The sequence below is a fragment of the Scyliorhinus torazame genome, chromosome 6, assembly GCF_047496885.1.
Source record: "Scyliorhinus torazame isolate Kashiwa2021f chromosome 6, sScyTor2.1, whole genome shotgun sequence".
Lineage (NCBI taxonomy): Eukaryota > Metazoa > Chordata > Chondrichthyes > Carcharhiniformes > Scyliorhinidae > Scyliorhinus > Scyliorhinus torazame.
The window spans coordinates 162,475,224-162,493,577 of record NC_092712.1 but is presented as its reverse complement, the minus strand read 5'-3'; the positions used below and the strand labels follow the sequence as shown (position 1 = coordinate 162,493,577).

The 18,354-nt window shown below is 48.2% G+C and overlaps 1 protein-coding gene across 2 annotated transcripts in view; it reads right to left on the bottom strand.

Annotated features, from left to right (window-relative positions):
• LOC140425113 (papilin-like) overlaps nt 1-18,354 on the bottom strand; it is a 201,384-nt gene that overhangs the window by 30,061 nt on the left and 152,969 nt on the right. For both annotated transcript variants that reach the window (XM_072509027.1, XM_072509025.1), the window contains exon 10: nt 9,869-9,901. In XM_072509027.1, coding sequence (XP_072365128.1) covers nt 9,894-9,901 — 8 coding nt within the window. In that variant the 3' untranslated portion in view covers nt 9,869-9,893. The remainder of the gene's footprint in view (nt 1-9,868; nt 9,902-18,354) is intronic.

Below are 18,354 nucleotides of genomic sequence, written 5' to 3'. Positions count from 1 at the left end.
GGTCTTAAAGGGGACATCACCTTACATGATGATAAGGATACAGTAATACAGTAACCGTTCATTACAAGGGCCAAATCAGCACTCTACAAAAGTTTGGGATGCTATTCCCGGCCAAACTCTGGGTAACATTTGAGGGGAAGGAACTGTTTTTTAACACCCCAGCGGCAGCGGAGGAGTTTGTTAGAGCGAACAAACTGGGGGAGGGACAGCCACAACGGCCATCAGAAAGCGGCGGGGATGGAAAAGAAAGGAAGAATCGGAACAAAGAGTGGAGGGCAGACCGCAAACAGAGACAGTACGATCCCGAACTGTACACACGTGTTTGGTGCACTGTGCGGGACTGTGCTATCTCGTTCCCGGGCTCGTTCCATCTCTCAATGCAATGGGGGGGAGCGAAGCAAGGTGAATGAGGGTGAAAAAGGCGGACAGGAGGGTGAGACAAGGGCGAGCAAAAGGAAGGTAAAACTGGACCAGAGCAGGGCAAGTGCTGGGAGGGGGGCCACCGTGCTAGCGAGGAGGGCTAACGCGGCGTGCTTCTCAGGGGAGAGGGAGCGCCTGGCACAAAGAGAAGGGGGGAAAGGACACGGGGGGGGGGGGGGGTGGTGTCAGAGGAACAGGGACTAAGAGGGTGGAGAAGAGTAGGGGGGGAGAGCGCAGAACAAAAGAGAAGCAAAGGGAAGGGTGAGGTCGATAAGCAGCACGAACACAGGCCTCGACGGGCATGGAGCAGGGCGAGGAACCAAGATGGTGCCACAAACAGCCACGCGGGAGGGCTTCAGGGTGAAGGGAGACCCTGGAGTGCACGGGTGCAGCCACGTGGCGTACACACAGCTGGCGGCCATGGTGGGTGCCCCCAGGACAAATGGAAACCCCGGAGCCCTGGGGCTCGACTTCTTGGTGAGAGCGGTGACCGTGGCCATTTTGTATGGCCCCCTAACGAAGGGAAACCCTGGAGGGCAGGGGCGCGTCCACCAGGTATGTATGGGTGACCCCGCAGGACCAGGGGGTTAAAACCCCCCCAACAGGATTGTTACCTGGAACGTAAGGGGTCTCAATGGCCCGGCCAAAAGATCTACCCACCTAAGAAGCCTAAAAGCAGACATAATCTACCTACAAGAGACGCACCTGAGGGAGAAGGACCGACTGCTGGTAAGAAAGGGCTGGGTGGGACAGACATACCACTCATGCTACGGGACGAAGGCTAGGGGAGTAGCAATATTAATTAGTAAGAGGACGAGGTTTACGGAAACCAAGACAGTTATGGACCCAGGGGGACGGTACGTCATGGTCAGCGGTGTCCTGGAAGGGGCACCGGTCGTACTGGTAAATGTGTACGCTCCCAACTGGGACGGCACAGAATTCATAAAGGAGACCAGGGCAGAAATCTCCGACCTTGACACACACCGACTGATCATGGGGGGCGACTTCAACTGTGTACAGGGCCCACTGATCGACCGATCAAACCCCAGAGCAGGGAAAAAGACTGGCATGGCGAGGGATCTAGGAGCATTTATGGAGCAGATGGGGGCTGTGGACCCATGGAGGTTCTTGCACCCGGGAGAGAAGGAATTTTCATACTTCTCACAAGTACACAAGGTATACACCCGTATCGACTTCTTTGCAGTGGGGAAATCGGTGCTTCCAGGGATCACGGGAACGGAGTACTCCATGATCGTTATCTCTGACCACGCTCCACACTATATGGATGTGAGGTTGGAGACAGGCCGTGCCCAGCGTCCCACATGGAGGCTGGACATGGAGCTCCTGGCCGAAAAGGCCTTCTGCCAGAAAACATCGCGGGCCATAGGCAACTACGTTAGTAACAACCAAAACGGGGAGGTCTCACCCTCCATGTTCTGGGAGGCACTGAAGGCCGTGATTAGAGGAGAGATCATAGCCTACAAGGCAAGCAGAGATAGGGAAGAGAGGGTGGCCAGGCAACAACTGGTGGACTCCATCCTGGAAGTCGACAGAAAATACTCCGAGGCCCCGACCGTAGAGCTGCTGGCAGAGGGAAAAAAGCTGCAAATGGACTTTAACCTGCTATCCACTAGGAAAGCAGTGTACCAACTCCGTCAGACACGGGGGACCTTCTACGAACACGGAGACAAGGCTGGCCGCCTATTGGCTCACCAGCTGAGAAAGCAGGCAGACACAAGGGAAATAGTGCAGGTAAAGGATAGCAGAGGCAGACTGGTAACAGAACCAAAGGAGGTCAATCAGGCATTTGAGACCTTCTACCGGGGACTGTACGCCTCCGAGCCCCACGACGGGGACGCAGGGATGAAATAGTTCCTAGACGGACTGGAACTACCAGTTGTGGGGGAAGACAGACGGGCGGAGCTGGAAGCACCAATAGACCTGGGTGAAATCATGGAGAGCACCAGCTCCATGAAAGCGGGGAAGGCACGGGACCCAACGGGTTCCCGGCGGGCTTCTACAAAAAATTTGCACCAGTCCTAACCCCATACCTAAGGGACATGTTCACGGACTCACTGGCAAGGGGCACCCTGCCCCCAATGCTAGCGCAGGCCACAATTTCACTGATACCCCAAAAAGATAAAGACCTGACGGAATGCGGATCATACAGACCCATTTCACTGCTGAACGTGGATGTGAAAATACTCGCAAAGGTCCTGGCCAAAAGGCTGGAGGGCTGTGTACCAGAGGTGGTCGCAGAGGACCAAACGGGCTTTGTCAAGGGTAGGCAGCTCACAGCGAACATCAGGCGGCTGCTGAACGTAATAATGACCCCCTCTGGGGAGAGAACACCAGAGGCGATCGTCTCCCTGGACGCAGAAAAGGCCTTCGACAGAGTCGAATGGAAATATCTCCTCGAGGTACTGGAACGGTTTGGGCTAGGAGCGGGGTTCACCGCCTGGGTGAGGCTCCTGTATAACGCTCCCAAAGCGAGCGTCCGAACAAACACCACCAGCTCTAAATACTTCCAGCTGCAGAGAGGAACAAGACAGGGCTTCCCCCTGTCCCCACTCTTGTTCGCGCTAGCCATCGAACCCCTGGCGATAGCCCTGCGGGACGCGTAAAGCTGAAAGAGAATCCGGAGAGGAGACAGAGAGCACAGAGTCTCACTCTATGCAGATGACCTGCTCCTCTATGTCTTGAAGCCACAGGAGGGACTGAAGGCAATACTGCAAATGCTGAAAGAGTTTGGAACCTTCTCGGGCTACAAACTTAACCTGGGCAAAAGCGAGGCATTCCCAGTGAATTTAAACGGGGGAGGGAGAAAGCTGGAGGAGCTCCCGTTCAAAACAGCCCAGAACAGATTCTGCTACCTGGGGATCCAGATAGCCAGAGACTGGACACAGATCCACAAGTGGAACCTGACCAGCCTGGTGGAGGAAGTAAGAAGAGACCTTCAAAGACCTTCAAAGGTGGGGCTCACTCCCACTCTCCCTGGCGGGGAGAGTGCAGACGATCAAGATGAATGTACTGCCAAACTCTTCCTGTTTAGATCCATTCCGATCTTCATCCTTTATCCAAAACTAGACCGTCTAATCATGGCGTTTGTGTGTGTGTGTGGGGGGGGGGGGGGGGTAAGAACCCAAGAATTCCAAAACAGACACTGCAAAGAAGGAATATCAAAGGGGCCTTGGCCTTACCAAACCTACAATACTACCACTGGGCAGCAACGGCAGAAAGAGTGAGTGGATGGGTACAGGAACCTGACACAGATTGGGTACAAATGGAGGAGGCATCCTGTAAAGGAACGACCCTCCGGGCCCTGGCTACAGCAGCACTGCCATCCCCTTCAACAAGATATGCAACAAGCCCAGTGGTAGCGGCCATGCTGAGAACATGGAACCAGCTCAGACAACACTTCAGGATAACTAAAATGTCCCCCATGGCCCCCATCTGCGGCAATCACAGATTCCCCCCAGCCATGCTAGATACCACCTTCAAAAGATGGAGGCGGGACGGGGGCACATTGATGGTCGGGGACTTCTACGTAGGGCACAGACTGGTGACACTAGCTGAACTGCCGAGGAAGTGGAGGCTAGAAAAAGGACAGGAAATGAGACACCTCCAAATAAAACACTTCCTCCGCAAAGTGTGGTACCCTGGGGCCCCAGAAACCACACTACTAGAGGACCTGATAGGCACAAGCAACGAGAAGCGGGGGGGGGGGGGGGGGGGGGGGGGCTTTTGTGGGAAAATATACGGACAGCTACTGGACAGAGCCCAGACTCCACTGGACGAGATCAGACAAAAATGGGAGGACGAACTGGGGACAGAGGTAGGGTGGGGACTCTGGAGCGAAGTACCTCACCTCCTCCTGCGCAAGGCTAAGCCTAATGAGGCTCAAAGTGGTGCACAGAGCGCACCTGACCAGAACCCGAATGAGCAGGTTCTTCCCGGCGGTGGAGGACAAATGTGAGTGGTGCCAGAGGGGCCCGCCAACCACACCCACATGTTTTGGGCTTGCCCCAAGCTTGCTGGGTTCTGGACAGCCTTCTCCGAGGCAATGTCCAGGGTTGTGAGGGTGAGGGTGAAGCCATGCCCAATAGTGGCAACCTTCGTGGTATCGGAGCAGCCAGAGCTACACATGGGAAAGGGGGCCAACACCCTTGCTTTCGCTTCCCTAATCGCACACCGCAGAATCCTGCTCAGCTGGCGATCGGGGAAGGGGGAGGAACCATAGACCGATCCAGAGGGCAATGAAAGGCATGTAGGGTCAGTTAAATGAAGGACAAACTAAACGTCTGTATAATAAAGGAAATTAGCTCAGGCGAGAAAAATGTGATTTGTTTATATACAACTGTTTCTAAATATGAGAAATGCCAATAAAAAGATTTAAAAAAAATAATAGGGGGAGGTTGGTTGAACTCCATGATACATTTTGGGGTTCTGAAAACACCTCGCCCATAACAGTATTGGCAGGGTGGACGTAGAGAGGATATTTACTCTTTTTTGCGAAATAAATTGAGTACCCAATTCATTTTTCCCAATTAAGGGGTAATTTGGCGTGGCCAATCCACCTACCCTGTACATCTTTGAGGGACAAAACCAACACAAACAACAAACACGGGGAGAATGTGCAAGCTCCACATAGATAGTGACCCGGGGCCAGGATCGAACATGGGTCCTCGGCACCGTAGGCAGCAGTTCTAACCACTGTGCCATCATGCTGCTCAGAGGATATTTGCTCTTGTGGGAGAATCTAGAATAGGGTTCACTGTTTAAAAATAATTGGTCACTCATTTAAGATAGTAACGATGAGAAATATTTAGTGCGCAATTCAGCGGCTTCGTCGCGCCCAACTTGGTGTCAAGACAAGGCTGTTGAATCACACAAGAGGCATCCTGCAGGATTTGCGATGCTCAAAACATCTCACGGTATTAAGCATAATCCCACGAGGCGTCGCGATCTGGATCTCGCTCTCGCTGTGCGAGATCCAGGTGTGCATATTTAAATGGGCCATTAAGCTTATTTAAATATGCGCTCACCCAATTCACCTGGAGCCCGAGAGTGACCAGCCATCCCAGTTAGGCCTGAACCAGGCACTGTTTAATACTGGTTCACAAAGTCGTAAGCCAGTTGTGATGGCACCTGGGGCGTGTCAGTAGGGAGTTGATGCCCACGGCTGGTCAGCACTGGGCAGGGTAGTACCTTGGCACTACGGCTGGCACCTGGGCACACTGGCACTGCCAGTCTGGTACCTTGGCACTGCAAAGGTTCCCAGGTGGCATGGCCTGGCTGGCAGGGGTACTGCAACATTGGCAGGCTGGCAATGCCAAGGTTCCAGGTTACCCATGTCAGGGTTTGGCCCTTGGGGACCTTGTCTATAAGAGGTGGGGTGGGGGGGGCTTGACGACCCTGGAAGAGGGACATTGGATGAGGTGGTGGGCGTCTGAAAGCTACGGTGTGGGAGCTGAGTGGATCAAAAGATCGGGGCTGCCTTTAAAAATGGTGCCCCGATCCGCGAGTAGTCTTCTGCGAGTAGAAATTACTTAAAGAGTGGCCTTGACAGGGAGTTCCTTGCCAGGCCAAAAAAAATGGCAAGGTGCCTTTGAGTAGCGGGGTCTTTCTCAGCCCTGCAGGCACAGAGAGACACCCCGATAAACAAGCCGTTCAACATCCGCTGAATCACACCCTTACGGTTATGAGTCTCTGGGACTCACTTCCTCAAAAAGCAGCGGAAGCAAAATCTTTGAATATTTTTAAAGCAGAGCTATATAGATTCTTAAGGGGTGAAAGGTTATTAGGGAGGCAGCAACATGAGGTTAAGATTAGAGTCAGACCAGTCATGTTCCGGTTATTCTACATTTGCAGATACCGATCAGCATGAAATAAAAAAGGAGTTTCCTGGGTTTGTGCAATTACTTTAAGCATTTCACAGAGCAGCGTGCAGAAACCATTGAAATTTGCAATAAACCACTAAAACAAAAATGGTGGAGACAAGTCAGACAGCATCTATAAAGAGAACAAAAATTATCTGATGATTGGGTTCTGATGAAGGATCACATGTCAGAACCATTGACTGTCTTGTGCTCTCTCGATAGATGCTGCCTGACCTGCTCAGTATCTCCAACAATTTCGATTTTTGTTTCAGATTTCCATCACCTGCAGTATTTTGGGTTTTTGTTCATAAGGAAAGCTGCATCTGGGATTTGGGGAAGTGAACAGATTGATGCCTGAAAATAATTTTTAAAAAATCCTTGTTTAGCAAGTCATTAAGGAAACCTATTTTGAGACAGGATGTACATGAATATAATCGCCAGAATTGTCGGCAGAATTCTATCCCGAAGATCAGGTTATTAATTATACAATAAATACCTTCAGTGACTTAATTTTGAAACCGAAGAATCGCGCCCATAATGTACTTAGTGAGGTTAAAGTGGAATCTTCAGATCTCAGTGCCTCTTCCCACCCACCAAGCATGATGTCTCTCAGGCACGAATTACTACTGGTTTTTAAAAACAGGAACCAGACATCATGACCTTTGAGAGGGAGGAAGGAGGTGAGCACCTCTCTCCACCTAGTACCTGGGAGTCCAAGGAGACAGAGCCGCTGCCAGCTCCAGAGTGTAATGTTCTATCGCATGGAAGTGAGGAGAAGTATAAATGTCTCAGGATTTCTGGACCAGTAAACATTTTTGGAATATTGTCCATAGGCGACGAATCAAGGGAAGTGGTTATCCAGAGGAAATATATTCTGCTGGTACAACTCAAAATGTGGTACATGTAAATTCTAATGCTGCATCTAATGGTTTGTTGGAACTCTGGTACTATTGAAGGCTGATGCCGATGGGACCATCAAAAGGGAACATCATTAACAGGGCAGAGATAACACTGAAAAGGCAATTTACTCCAGGAATATTAAATGAAGGATTATTGGAGGAATGATAAAGATTACTCAGAACCTCTGGTTATATAAAGAATGTATCTATGATGCTAAAGAAAGAAATAAAATTGGTGATTTAAGAGGAACCACATAAGATTTCAGGTTCAACATATTTCTGGAAGTGATGGTTAAAAGAAGCAAAACAAGGCACATCTCAGGGATATTTTGTTTTCGTAGGTCAAGATATTCCTGATGTGGAATTCATTGAAACTCACAAAAGAAACAAGAAAGTAAGTAAAATGCAATTCAGATTCCACACCCTGGCTGCAATTTAGCATCTGTGCTAGCCATGGGCACAAATCCCGTAATAGCTGCGAAATCTCACGAGAGGCCAAAGTAGCAGTTTGTATGGTGAGATTTTGTTTTGGGATCTTTGATGGTGTGATCAGGATCACTTGGGAAGGTTGCAGCCCGTGTTCTGTCCTAACATATGCAGAAGATCTAAAGTCAATTAGGAATTACACATAATGTTGAAAGTAAAAGACAGTTTCAGATTCAAAATATTTTAGAAAATGAATCAGTTTCCATGTGCCATGGGAATGTAATATTACAGTGCTTCCACTATAAACAGACCGCATGGACAGGCCAATGGAATTTCTGAGTTTCTAAGTGAACTGGGTTTAAAAAAAATAAATTTAGAGTACCCAATTCATTTTTTCCAATTAAGGGGCAATTTGGCATGGCCAATCCACCTAGCCTGCACATCTTTGGGTTGTGGGGGCAAAACCCACGCAAACACGGGGAGAATGTGCAAACTCCATATGGATAATGACTCAGAGCCGGGATCGAACTTGGGACCTCGGCGCCGTGAGGCCCCAGTGCTAACCCTCTGCACCACCATGCTGCCCCGAGTGAACTGTGTTGGCCCCACATGTTCCAAGACATGGAGACCCACATTCAAATGACCCTTTACAGCACAGGAAGTCGACTTTTGGTCGGATTACATAGTTGGACTGGTTTGGCCATGTGATCAAATATGCAAAAGTGAATAAATATATTCTTGTGGTTAAAGCCGCTTCACTGAATGGATAGAAAGATTTCCCACATCTAAATATCCTTCAGAGATCATTGTCAGCCTGGAAATTAATCGTATATTCAGGAGATGGGAGCAACTCCAGCACATAGAATCTGATCAGGTTCAGAGTTGATGGAAATAAAAGCAAATTATGCGGATGCTTGAATCTGAAACACAAACAGGAAATGCTGGAAAATCTCAGCAGGTCTGACATCATCTGTGGTGAGAAAATGGAGCTAATGTTTCAAATCTGGATGACTCTTCATCAAAGCTGTATCCTTTCATGTATCAGGAATGGGAAGACCTGAAGCTTTAAAGCTAAAACAATAGCTTCATATTGCATTCTCTGGATAGGTTGTGTACATTAATCACACAGTAACCAATCATATAAAAAAATCAGATGAACACTGCTGTGGAAAGAATGAAGCTATTAATTACTGTTATATTACCCTTGGAGGTAATATGTTGTGTTCTTTGTCTTTTCTTCCAAAATGATCCGATGTGTTGATGACAAAGAATCCACCAATCATAAGATTGAAACAAAACTAATTTATTGTGAAACTATTAATTAAATGAAGTCCGCACACTCTACTGAGCTAAAGATAATAATGAAATTGCATCTGTCTAACAGTAGTCAATAATCTAAATTGTCACTAACTATACTATGATTTAACCTCGTGTGAACTCATCTCTTAATGCTGTTATCATGCTTTCTCCTTCACTGACTACCTCGAATTCCCTCAGGGTCTGAATTATATACAGAGAAGTGGTGGTGCCCTCTAGTGTTTGAATTACACAGAGATGTAATAATCACTAACCTGACTATATACATATCATTACAATTAGCTCTGGTTTGAATGAGGCCAACTGGGGATTGTATCCAGGGAGATTTAATCTCCCCTCACCTCCAATTACCTGGATTAGCTCCTGTCCCATATGCCTCAAATTCAAAATTATCTTGAAATCCCTTCGCAACCTCATCCCTCTCCATCTCTGTAATCTCTTCCAATCCTAACCAGCAACCAGCCTATACCAACTGTGAGTCCTCCATTCCTGACCCTTGACTCTTGTGCATTTCCAGCATATTTACCCCATCATTGGCAGCTGTGTCTCAACCACTGAGGTTTCTTGTTCTGAAAATTTCCATGTTAATCTGTTAAAATCCATCTCAAAGTACTCCTGAAAATTTCTCCTGATTTGTCATTCAATTATTTTGACACACTCCTGTGAAAGATCTTGGGGCATTTTTCTGGTTGCACAGAATTTTTCACTGCTACAAGTGGTTTTATCTTTATGTCTACCTGAGCTTGCCGGTGAAGTTAAGATACATGTTAGCTTCGACCATAAAATTTAATATTATTAGTGCTCGAGATTCCACTGGGACTTACAGCAATGCAAACAAACTGACTTTGACCTGATAACAAAAATCCCCTCCAAGGTTACAGTTCGTATAATAACACAGCTAAGAGGTTCTTGGTAAGATGTGCTTACCTTGTTAGTTGTCACCACTGTTTAATCACGTTCCTGGGAAAGGAAAGAAGAAGTGATACAGATTGATTTACATCGATCAGTTAAAACATTTATGAATTAACAGTTAGTCAGGTGTTAGAAGGACCAAAGTTAACAGGGATATTAATCATGCTGCAATCTCTGTTCAAACACCAATCTCCACTCTGCTCAATGCAACACACCTCCATCACTCACTCAGCAACACTTCACAGTACATGGGGCTCACACCTAACAGCCACTTCCCCCTTACACACCCACCAATTCTATCAGCCTCACACTCATCTAATTAAATAGATCCAAGCCAGATAATGTAGAAAAAAAGACACACATCTTTTCCTTGAGTGGCACATTTATTCACAAGATACAGCATTATAGAATTCAGCCTCCAAACTATGAACCCAACATCCAACTAACTCACTTTATACTCTTTTCGAGTACTAATGAAAGAAAATAAACTAATGAGCAAATATTTAAATTGTCAGCTCGAGATCAGTCAATGCAGGGACACCGTCGTGCTCGCAGCTATAAATAATTTATCACAGTAAAGGTAAGAGAATTCCACCTCTGTAACTCTCCTATTGCCAGTGAGATACAGTCCTGATTCTCCCCTGACAGGAGCACTTAATTTTGAAACCGAAGAATCGAGCCCATAATGTACTTAGTGAGGTTAAAGTGGAATCTTCAGATCTCAGTGCATCTTCCCACCCACCAAGCATGATGTCTCTCAGGCACGAATTACTACTGGTTTTTAAAAACAGGAACCAGACATCATGACCTTTGAGAGGGAGGAAGGAGGTGAGCACCTCTCTCCACCTAGTACCTGGGAGTCCAAGGAGACCGAGCCACTACCAGCTCAAGAGTGTAATATTCTAGTGCATGGACAATGATTGAGTCAGTGCACCAAAGAACATCTAGTTCCAGACAAGGTGTATTTATTATTGTATAACAAGCTGTGTGTTGGAAACTAATACTAACCAATTGGAACAATCACAAACAAAACTAACCACGAATATTTCTTCCACAGACTTCCCACAGGTTACAGTGCACATGATATGGCTTGCCTGCCACCTAGTGGTTGTAGGTCAAACATATTTACATAATAATAATGTTTATTATTGTCACAAGTAGGCTTACATTAACACTGCAATGAAGTTACTGTGAAAATCTCCCAGTTGGCACACTCCAGTTCTTGTTTGGAGACACAGAGGGAGAATTCAGAATGTCCAATACACCTAACAAGCGCGGCTTTCGGGACTTGTGGGAGGAAACCGGAACACCCGGAGAAAACCCACGCAGGTGCGGGGTGAATGTGCAGACTCCGCATTGATAGTGACCCAAGTGGGAATCGATGCTGGGATCCTGGTGCTGTGAAGTAACAGTGCTAACCACTGTGCTACCAATGTAAGGCACATTGATCTTATCTGCTGGGCGGGCGACACAATAGCAAGTGGTCCAAGGTTCGATTTCCAGCTTGCATCACTGTCTGTGCGGAGTTTGCACTTTCTCCCCGTGTCTGCATGTCTTTCCTGCGGGTGCTCCAGTTTCATCACACAGTCCAAAGATGTGCAGGTTAGATGGATTGGCCATCTGTTAAATCTGAAAAATGTTAAGTGGGGTTACTAGGTTAAGGGGATAGGGTGGAGATGTGGGCTTAGGTAGGGTGCTCTTTCCAAGGGCCGGTGCAGACTCGATGGGCTGAATGGCCTCCTTCTGCACTGTAAATTCTATGATTTCTCCTCTGGTTGTGTTGGTTTTGAAGAATACAAGTTTTCATAGACATCGTCTGCTTGCAATTGAGCAACAGATTGCTTAACTTTCAGGAGTGCTCTTCTGTTTCTCTGCAGTGCCTGACCTTGCTCTGTGATTACAGTGTAAGATCGCGGATCTATTTCCTGTAATACTGTTGCACATTTTCACCAACCATCAGAATCATCCACCCTCACTACATTATTCAGATTTTAAGGTTTCAGAGCCCTGGTTGACTTGTCATGGTAACTCTTCTGCTACTTCTTTTGATATTGCAGCTGATTCCTGGGGTGGGAGTCTCTGATCGCCGATGCCAAAACGGCGTTCGGCGATCGGCCAGAGAATCCCTGTTTATGCCGGAATCGGGTGCCATGCCATTTTTGCGATGCTCTGCCCCCTCAAAAATGGCGTACTCAGGGAATATGCCAAACGCCTTATGGACAGCCTCAAAACGTCACCTGAGGCCCTACCCCGATGCTCCCCCCCGATGGGCCGAGTCCCCGATGGTGTGGGACACGTGTGCTCACACTGTTTGGGGACCTTGCATGGCAGTTGCGGACTGAGTCCAGCGTCGCCACAGGCGGGGGGAGGGAGTCGTCCGCTGGCAGAGGGGGTTTTGGCGGGGGCTGGGGGGGGACTGGTGGGAGGTGGTCCGGGGGTGTCGAGGCTGGTTACAGGGGGCAGTATTTGGCAGGCCGGGTCCGCGCGTGGCCGGCGCCATGTTGCATAGCGAGGCCACCGCCGTCCACCGCCATCCGCATGCGCCATTCTGCGGCCGTATCTGCAGGTAAAGCCAGAGCGTTACGCTGCACATCTGCAAGCCCCCCCCACCGGACAGAGGATCCATGCAGGGGAGGCGCCGACTTTCTGGTCGTAAGACCAGATGGATCCTGCGGACGCAGGATTGGAGAAACCTGCCTCTTATCTTGTCATAACACTTGCTGTTTGTTATAGCATGGCAGAGTTAGCTTTCGACTCATCAACAGTTCTGATGGCGACAAACCACTACGCAAAGGTGATGCTCGATATCTGAGCAATGCTAGGTATGGATCATCTTGACTGTCCATGGATTTTTTCAGTAGTTGTTCAACTATCTGCACACCTTTTTCTGTCTTTCCATCTGACTGAGGATATAATGGACTTGATGTTCCATGTTTGAAGTCATACTGCTGGGCAAATGCCTTCCATTGTTTACAATTGAAACACTGATTATTGTCACTCATGACGACCTGAGGAATGCCATGACGTGCAAATATTGCTTTCTTGTGCATAATAACACAATTGGCTGATGAGCTTGACAACTGTGCCACTTCAGGATAGTTTGAACAGTAGTTGACTATTAGCAAATATTCTTCACCTTCAAGGTAGAATAGGTTTGTCGCCACCTTTTGCCAAGGAACTAACACAATTTCACCCATTGATTCATCGATTGGTTGCTTTGCTTGTCGATATTGGTATCCTTGACAAGTGGTACACTTTTCCACTGTTATCTGTATATCTTTATTTATTCCTGGCCAATATACCACATCTCGCGCTCTTCTCTTGCATTTCTCGATTCCAAGGTGACCCTCATGAATCTTTTGCAGTATTTCTTTGCGCAGAGACTGCGGAATAACGATTCTCTGTTGTCTTAGTAACAAACCATTTACTGCACTTAGCTCTGATCGTATATCATGATACTTGGAGCATGAACCTTTCGGCCATCCATTGTTGAATTTATGTATCACCATTTGCAGACCATCATCTTTTTTCGTTTCTGCAACAATCAGTTTTGAATTTGCATTGACACTGGTAGTGTCTCTGTGATTATACCCACATGCACTTGCACATTCTGTCCCATGGAATTGTCATCCAGTGCTGCTGTAGCTCTGGATAGTGCATCGACTACTACAATGTGCTTGCCCGGGGTATAGATCAATTCAAAGTCCTACCTCTGAAGTTTCATCATCATCCTTTGTATGCAAGGTGACATTTCACTGAAGTTTTTCTTGACTATGGCCTGTCTGTACAAGCAAAGTAGGTAGGCCATACACGTAACTGTGGAATTTCTCTAATCCATTGACGAATCCTAGAAATTCATTTTCAGTTTAAGCTTAGCGACACTCAGACTTGGTCACTGGTCTGAATGCATATGCTACTGGTTTCCATTCACTACCATTTTCCGCTTGCAGCAAAACTGCACCTTAACCATCCTTCGATGCATCTGTCGAAATTTTGGTGTTCTTGGTTGATTCGAAAAAATGTTAGAACTGGAGTTGTTGTTAGAGTTGTTTTCAATGTGATCCACTCTTGTTCATGTTTGTCTGGTCAAGTGAAGATTTCACTTTTTTTTAACTTCTCTAGGACATGCTGTCTTTGCTGCCAGGTTTGGAATAAATTTATCAATAAAATGAAACATGCCGAGTACTCCCTTTTGGTCTGTTGGCGGAGGCATATTCATAATGGCTTGTATTTTCATGTCATCAGGCTTTATTCATTGAGCAGACAACCTGTCTCCTAAAATATTATTTCCTTCACAGCAAATTGACGTTTTGTCTTGTTGAGACATCACCATTTTTCTTGACATTCTGCAATACTTTCATTGTGTTCCCCTTTGTGGAACCCCAAATGATGATGTCATTGACATATACCCAAACACCCTGAATGCCTGCAACTGTGATGTTCCATTGCTCTGCGGAAGATTTCTGATGCTGAGATTATGCCAAAGGGCATACAAGAAAGCAATATCTACCAAACGGAATATTGAACGTACTTGAGTTGCCAGATTCCCTGTGAAACATCAAGTTCAATGAAATACGTCACACCTGACATCTCACTTCTGAATTCCTCTCCCTTTTTATGTTTGCATTGAGGACTTTAGGATCAATGTATATCCTGAGATCATTATTTTGTTTCTTAATACACCAATCTGCTGGCTCTTCGATCTTTTTGATCACACCAAGACGTGTCATTCTGTCCAATTCCTCTTTAAGACGGTCACATAATGGTGCAGGAACTCTTCTTGGAGCATGGAGCACTGGTTGAGCATCAGTCTTGAGTTGAATCTTCTAGGTGAAAGGCAAAATAGCAAAACCCTGAAAAACTTCTGGAAAAGCCTGCACAATGGAACCCACCGACACATTGTGTATGCTCAGTGCACAGTCATTGTGATGCACTCTTTTTACCAGTTCTAGTGCTTCACAAGATTCAACACCGAGCAGCGACTCACGCTCTTTAGTTAATATGGAAAATTTGACTTTGTGAACTTTATCTTTTACCTGGACTTCGAGTTCACACATGCCTAATGTGTCAATTGTTTGACCATTATAGTCCTTCAACAAGACTGGCTTGTTTAATATTTTGGGTTTTATTCTAATAGCGTCAATATCGCTGAGGCTGATAAGATTCGCTCTCGCTCCTGTGATTAGTTTAACATTTGTGATTTTTTTTTTTAACAAACAATTTTATTGAGGTATTTTTTTGGCATTGTAAACAGTTACAGCTAACAGAAATGTGCAAACATCAATATAAAACCATCAATATAAAACCACTACTTCAATCAAACCATACTGCACATGCCCGCTCCTCTCCCCTAGACACTACCCGCCTATTTATCCCTCCTACTCTACCCTAATCTCCCCCCCCTTTTCCTCTCCCCCTCCCCCCCCCCCCCCCCCCCCTGCTGATGTTCACTCTCCCGCGAAGAAGTCGATGAATGGTTGCCACCTTCGGGCGAGCCCGAGTACAGATCCCCTCAAGGCAAACTTAATTTTTTCCATACCCAGAAACTTGACATGTCCGAAAGCCATAGTTCGGTCTTCGGAGGTTTTGAGTCCCTCCATGCCAGCAGTATTCGCAGCCGGGCTATTAGGGAAGCAAAGGCCAGAACATCTGTCTCTTTCTGCCCCTGAACTCCCAGGTCTTCCGAAACCCTGAAAATCGCCACCTCTGGACTCATCACCATCCTTGTTTTCAGCACCCGGGACATGACCCCTGCAAATCCCTCCCAGTACCCCCTAAGCTTAGGACATGCCCAAAACATGTGAACATGGTTCGCTGGTCCTCCAGCACATCTAGCACACTTGTCCTCTACCCCAAAGAATTTGCTCCTCCGAGCTACCGTCATGTGGGCCCGGGGAACGACCTTAAATTGAATCAGGCCGAGCCTGGCACATGTTGCGGTTGAATTTACCCTACTCAGAGCTTCCGCCCACAGCCCATCCTCCATTTCCCCTCCGAGCTCCTCCTCCCATTTGAGTTTCAGTTCCTCTGTCTGGGATTCTTCCCCCTTCATAAGCACCTTGTAGATATCCGAGACTCTACCCTCTCCTCCTTCTCCTCTAGAGACTATTCTATCCTGGATCCCTATTGGCGGAAGGCGTGGGAAGGATGGGACCTGTCTGCGTACAAAGTCCCGCATCTGTAAGTACCTAAAGTCATTTCCCCTTACCAGCCCAAATTTCTCCTCCAAGCCCCTCAAACTCGCAAAGCTCCCCTCCAGGAACATATCGCCCACCCTCCCCACCCCCACCCGCTGCCATGTTCGAAACCCTCCATCCATGTTCCCGGGGGCGAATCGATGGTTGTCACATATTGGAGCCCAAACAGACGCACCCACCCCTCCCACATGCCTCCTCTACTAGCCCCATATCCGCAGGGCCGCCCCCACTACTGGGCTGGTGGAGTTCCTGGCCGGCGACAGCAGTAGGGGAGCCGTGACCGGGGCTGCCAAACTGGTACCCCTGCACGAAGCCGCCTCCACTCGCTCCCAGATAGACCCCGTACCCACCATCCACTTCCTTATCATGGCTATGTTAGCCGCCCAGTAGTAGTTGATCAAACGCGGCAATGCCAGTCCCCCCTCGCTGCGACTCCTTTCATGCATCGCCTTCTTCACCCGCGGGGATTTTCCCGCCCAGACAAAGTTCATGATGATTTTGCCAGTCCTTTTGAAGAAGGACTGTGGGATAAAGATCAGGAGGCACTGGAAGATGAACAGAAATCTAGGGAGGATTGTCATCTTTACAGTCTGCACCCTCCCCGCCAGTGACAGCGGGAGTGCATCCCATCTCCGAAACTCCCTCTTCATTTGTTCCACCACTCTAGTCAAATTTAACTTATGCAGCCTGCCCCAGTCTCGTGCCACCTGTATCCCCAAGTACCGGAAACTTTCCCCAACCAGCCTAAATGGCAGCTCCTTCAGTCTATTCTCCTGGCCCCTTGCCTGCACCACAAACATCTCACTCTTGGCCATATTTAACTTGTACTCTGAAAACCGACCGAACTTCCTCAATGTTTCCAGTATATTTTCCATCCCGGTCAGTGGATCCGACACGTACAGGAGCAGGTCGTCCGCATAGAGAGAGACCCTATGCCCCCCCCCTCCCCCCCCCCCCCCCCCCCCCCCCCCCACCTAGTCATTCCCTTCCACCCCTTTGTAGCTCTCAATGCCATCGCCAATGGCTCTATGGCCAGCGCGAACAGCAACGGGGAGAGTGGCACCCCTGTCTGGTCCCGCGGTGTAGTCTGAAATAATCTGACATTACCCTGTTCATCCTAACGCTAGCTTTTGGGGCCTGGTACAATAGTCTGACCCAATTAACCAGTCCCTCCCCGAACCCAAACCGTCCAAGCACCTCCCACAAATAGCCCCACTCCACCCTGTCGAAGGTCTTCTCAGCGTCCATTGCCACCACTACCTCCACCTCCTTGCCCATCGGGGGCATCATGATCACATTAAGCAATCTTCTCAAGTTAGCTGTCAGCTGCCTGCCTTTCACAAACCCTGTCTGATCGTCCCCAATCACCTCCGGTACGCAGTCCTCAACTCTAATCACCAGGACCTTGGCCAGGAATTGGCATCCACATTGATCAGGGAGATTGGCCTGTATGACCCGCAGGATTCCGGGTCCTTGTCCCGCTTTAGTATCAGCGAGATGGTGGCTTGCGACATCGTCGGTGGCAGGGTCCCTCTGTCCCTTGCCTCATTAAAAACTCTTGTCAGGACCGGTCCCACTATCTCCGAGAACATCTTGTAAAACTCTACTGGGTATCTATCCGGTCCCGGGGCTTTCCCCGACTGCATGGCCTTTAGGCCCCCCAATACCTCCTCTGCTCTAATCGGGGCCCCCAGCCTGTCCACGAGCCCCCTGCCTACTTTTGGGAAGGTTAGTCCATCCAGGAACCTTATCATCTCCTACAGCTCTTCCGGGGGTTCTGAAGTGTACAGCTTACTATAGAAGTCCCAAAATAACTTATTCAGTCCTGCCGGATCCTCCACTCTGCTCCCCTCCCCATCAACCACTCTAATTATTTCGCTTGTCGCCTCCCTCTTCCTGAGTTGCTGCGCCAGCAATCTGCTGGCCTTCTCCCCATGCTCATACACGACTCCCCTCGCCTTCCTAAGTTGTTCCACGGCCCTACTCATGGCTAGCACCCCCAGTTCCGCCTGCAATCTCCGTCTCTCCCTGAGTAGGTCCTCCCCCGGGGACCCCGCATGCTTCTCGTCTATCCGGTAAATTTCCCAAACCAATCTGTCCATTTCTGCTCTGTCCGCCCCGATCCTGTGAGCCCGAATTGAGATCAGCTCCCCCCTCACTACTGCCTTCAGCGCCTCCCACAGGGTCGCTGCTGAAACCTCCACCGTATCGTTCACCTGCAAGTAATGTTGCATACGCTTCCGAAGTCTCTCACATATCCCCTCCTCCGACAACAGTCCTACGTCTAACCTCCATTGCAGGCGT